The sequence below is a fragment of the Salmo salar genome, chromosome 28, assembly GCF_965601325.2.
Source record: "Salmo salar chromosome 28, fSalSal1, whole genome shotgun sequence".
Classification (NCBI taxonomy): domain Eukaryota; kingdom Metazoa; phylum Chordata; class Actinopteri; order Salmoniformes; family Salmonidae; genus Salmo; species Salmo salar.
The window spans coordinates 31,570,445-31,573,932 of NC_138318.1; the positions used below are offsets into that span (position 1 = coordinate 31,570,445).

The window sequence follows — 3,488 nt, forward strand, 5'->3', positions numbered from 1 at the left end:
CACACACACAGTAAGTCACACACATACATACATGTATACATACATGCATACATACATACATACATACATACATACATACATACATACATACATACATACATACATACATACATACATACATACACATACACACACACACATACATACATACATACATACATACATACATAATGGCTCAGAGTGAAGGAACTGAAGAGGAGATGGTTAACAATCTTCTATCATCCCTCTCTTTCCCAACGGCCCCCCTCCACGTCCCCCTGCATCCCTCTTGTCTTTGACGTCACTGTGACTGTGCAGCCAATCAGGTTCCTGAGTCACACCCACCACCTTTCCTTAGCCAATCCTCCTTCTCTCAGTCTTTTTAAACCCCACAAGCTCTGGAAACACAACACACACACACACCTGGGAGCAAAGCAGTGTGGACGGATGCAACATAGAACACACACACAACCACACCACGCACCACACACACCGAGACAGAGTAAGTGGATCGTCTTGCAGAGAGACTGCATGCGAAGCCGGAGTTCGTATCTCCCTCTCCCTTTCTCTTTCTGTCTGAATCTTTCTCTTTCTGTCTGAATCTTTCTCTTTCTGTCTGAATCTTTCTCTTTCTGTCTGAATCTTTCTCTTTCTGTCTGAATCTTTCTCTTTCTGTCTGAATCTTTCTCTTTGTCTCTTTTTTCTGACTTCATCGGTCTCTTCCTCTTCCTCTTCCCATCTCCATTTATTTTTATTTATCCAGATAACTTCTTCATCCTCTCTCTCTCTCTCTCTCTCTCTGTCTCCCTTCTGCCTGTCTTTCTTTCTCCATATATCTCAATGTCTCCCTCCTGATACTAATCTCTTCTCTCCGTCTTTCACCCTCCAGACAAATGCTGACTCCAGACAACCTCATCAGAGGAAGCAGCAGCCCCAGTAGCAGCAGAAAGAAGAGAACCACGAGGAAAACCACCAGAGGAACCCCTCTCACTTCTCTCCTCTTCCAAGGACCTCAGCTCTGAGATGGGCTGCTACTCGGGACGCCAGGCCCCGGCCCCAGGGCTTCACTCAGACCTGGACTGTGGCAGCAGCTTACCCCCAGAGTCGCCCCATGGAGGAGGGGACCTGGTCCTACCTCCAGAGTCGCTCTCTACGCTGCAGTGTCTGGCCCAGGCCACGGGTGGTACGGAGAAGTCCTGGTACCGCTGTGTGTTTCCGTTCGGGGTGATCTCTTTGGTGATCGGGGTAGCGGGAACGGCGGTCACCTTCATGTATAACACGCCAGACCTGTACCAGACCAAGGTGGTGTCCATGGTGCTGCTGGTGGTGGGGGTGGTCATGCTGCTGATGGCAGCCATCTGCTGGAGGGACCACAGGCTGAAGAGGAGGAAGAAGAAGGAGGGAGGTTTCTTCTGCTCCGAACAGGGAAACTTGTGAGGTCTGGAGGAGGAAAGGGGGGGGGGATGGAGGGATGGATGGTACAGAGACATAGACAAAAATAGATGGATGGATGATTTGAACATCTGAAAGGTCCAAACTGATCAAGCTGGCACGTGCTTAACTCTTGGGGCGAGACGCTAGATCTCACTGAACTGGAGAAGTGGTGGAAAGGGTTGAGAGTTCCTCTTCCTTGTTTGGAATCCTAACCTCCATCTCCTCCACTTTTTCCTCTCTCTGTTTTTCCAGTCCCCGTGTCTCTGAGGATGATTACTCAGTTTTGCTCTGTGTGGATGAGGGAGGGTGGGAGGGAGGGAGAAAGAGAGAGACATAAAGGGATGGATGGGACAGACATAGATACACATGGATGGATGGATGGAAACGTGCTGAGTTGCACATCTGAAAGGTCCAAACCATTCAACCTTGAAAATCTAACCTTCTTCTCTTTTACTTTCTCCTTTCTCTCTGTTCCCCCCCCCCCCCCCCCCCGTATCTGAGGAGGATTACTCTGTGGGAGTGAGGGAGTGAGGGAAGGAGGGAAGGAGAAGGGAGGGGTGAGGGAGGGAGGTGTTTTCACAGTTTCAAGTTTAGAGAGTTCTGCCAACAGTTAACTGTAGATCCTGCCAACCAACTGTAGCAGTGAGATGTCTCATCAGAATTCTGATATCAGGGTGTGTACAAAATGGCATCCTATTCCCTACATAGTGTATTCTCTATTCCTTACATTGTGCACAGTGTAGGGAATAGGACACCATTTTGGATGCAAGCCTTTGCGTTCACGCTTTACATTCATAGAATTTACTGAGATGTTTACTTTACGCCACTGGTTTAATTACTGCTGTGTCAGTAATACATTGTGATGAATTGATTTGTGTACGTGCACCTCTAACTGGTATAAATTCATGGTGGAAGGTTTCACATAATGACATCACCCTGCGACATGACTGCTGTAAGTTTGTAATCTTTATGGTTTATATTACATTTATGTTTGGTATTATGTTTATGTTTGATGCGCTCTTATATATGCAGAGGTTTATGGAATGATAAATAATTTGGATGATGTTCACATCACAAATCACATGCCTGACCTGGGTCAAATACAATATGTCAAATACTTTCAAATATGCGAGCCACGGTTGATTTAGTTTAGCCCGGCTCAATTGAACCAATGGAATGGTCCCAGAAGTGTAAACGTCAAGCTAAACCAAGTCATCCTCAAATACCTTCTAATATTTATAGGTATTTGACATAATGTATTTGACATAATATATTTGTCGCAGGTTGGATCACTAGGTATTGTGTCTTACATTGCCACGTTTTGAATGAATGTACGTCTTAAAATGAATGTATATAACTATATATCTATATATTGTGTACAGATTGTGTACAGTATAGTTTATTGGGAAATGTTTATTTGTACTTATTTTCTATTTGAGATTTCCTGTTTAATGATTCAACTAGAGAGATATAAGTGAATTTGGTATAGTAATCTGCCTGTTTCCTTGCAGCCTCTTCATTACCATTCTGTATCGATCTCCTTCTGTTGGGTAGATTTAGTGTGCATCCAAAATGGCACCCTATTTTCTGTATACAGTAGTACTCTACTTTTTTAAAGTAGTGCACTAAGTAGTGAATAATGTTTTCATTTGGGGCACCACCTTACTTTCCCTTGTTGGGAAACATTGTTAGCAGCTAGCTGTCAGTCAGAGTGATGGCCTCGGCTTTTCTTTCAGTGCCTTTTTTTCAAAATTCAAAATGTCTCTGTAATGGGTTCACTTCAGCCTGTCCAGCCAGTCAGTGACACAGTGCCAGTGCCAAAAGGAGATGTGGCTATTATCTCTGTGTGTAGTCTTGGCGTTTTTCCTATTTTGTTGCATTACAACCTGTAATTTAAATGGATTTTTATTTGGATTTAATGTAATGGGCATACACAAAATAGTCAAAATTGGTGAAGTGAAATAAAAAAAACAACTTAAAAAAAATGGAAAACTGGTGCGTGCATATGTATTCACCCCCTTCGCTATGAAGCCCCTAAATAAGATCTGGTGCAACCAATTACCCTCAGAAGTCAC

At 44.0% G+C, this 3,488-nt stretch overlaps 1 protein-coding gene across 1 annotated transcript; it reads left to right on the forward strand.

Annotated features, from left to right (window-relative positions):
- The first annotated feature begins 395 nt into the window (after positions 1-395).
- On the forward strand, positions 396-1,704 carry LOC106589797 (transmembrane protein 100). The gene is made up of 2 exons (XM_014180138.3): positions 396-481; positions 869-1,704. Exon 2 carries the CDS (start codon positions 1,003-1,005, stop codon positions 1,414-1,416), a length of 414 nt encoding a protein of 137 aa, XP_014035613.1. The 5' UTR covers positions 396-481; positions 869-1,002; the 3' UTR covers positions 1,417-1,704.
- Positions 1,705-3,488: the final 1,784 nt, after the last annotated feature.

Bases quoted from the DNA above. Each gene is read 5' to 3' on its own strand.
- LOC106589797 (XM_014180138.3), top strand. From the start codon at position 1,003: ATGGGCTGCTACTCGGGACGCCAGGCCCCGGCCCCAGGGCTTCACTCA.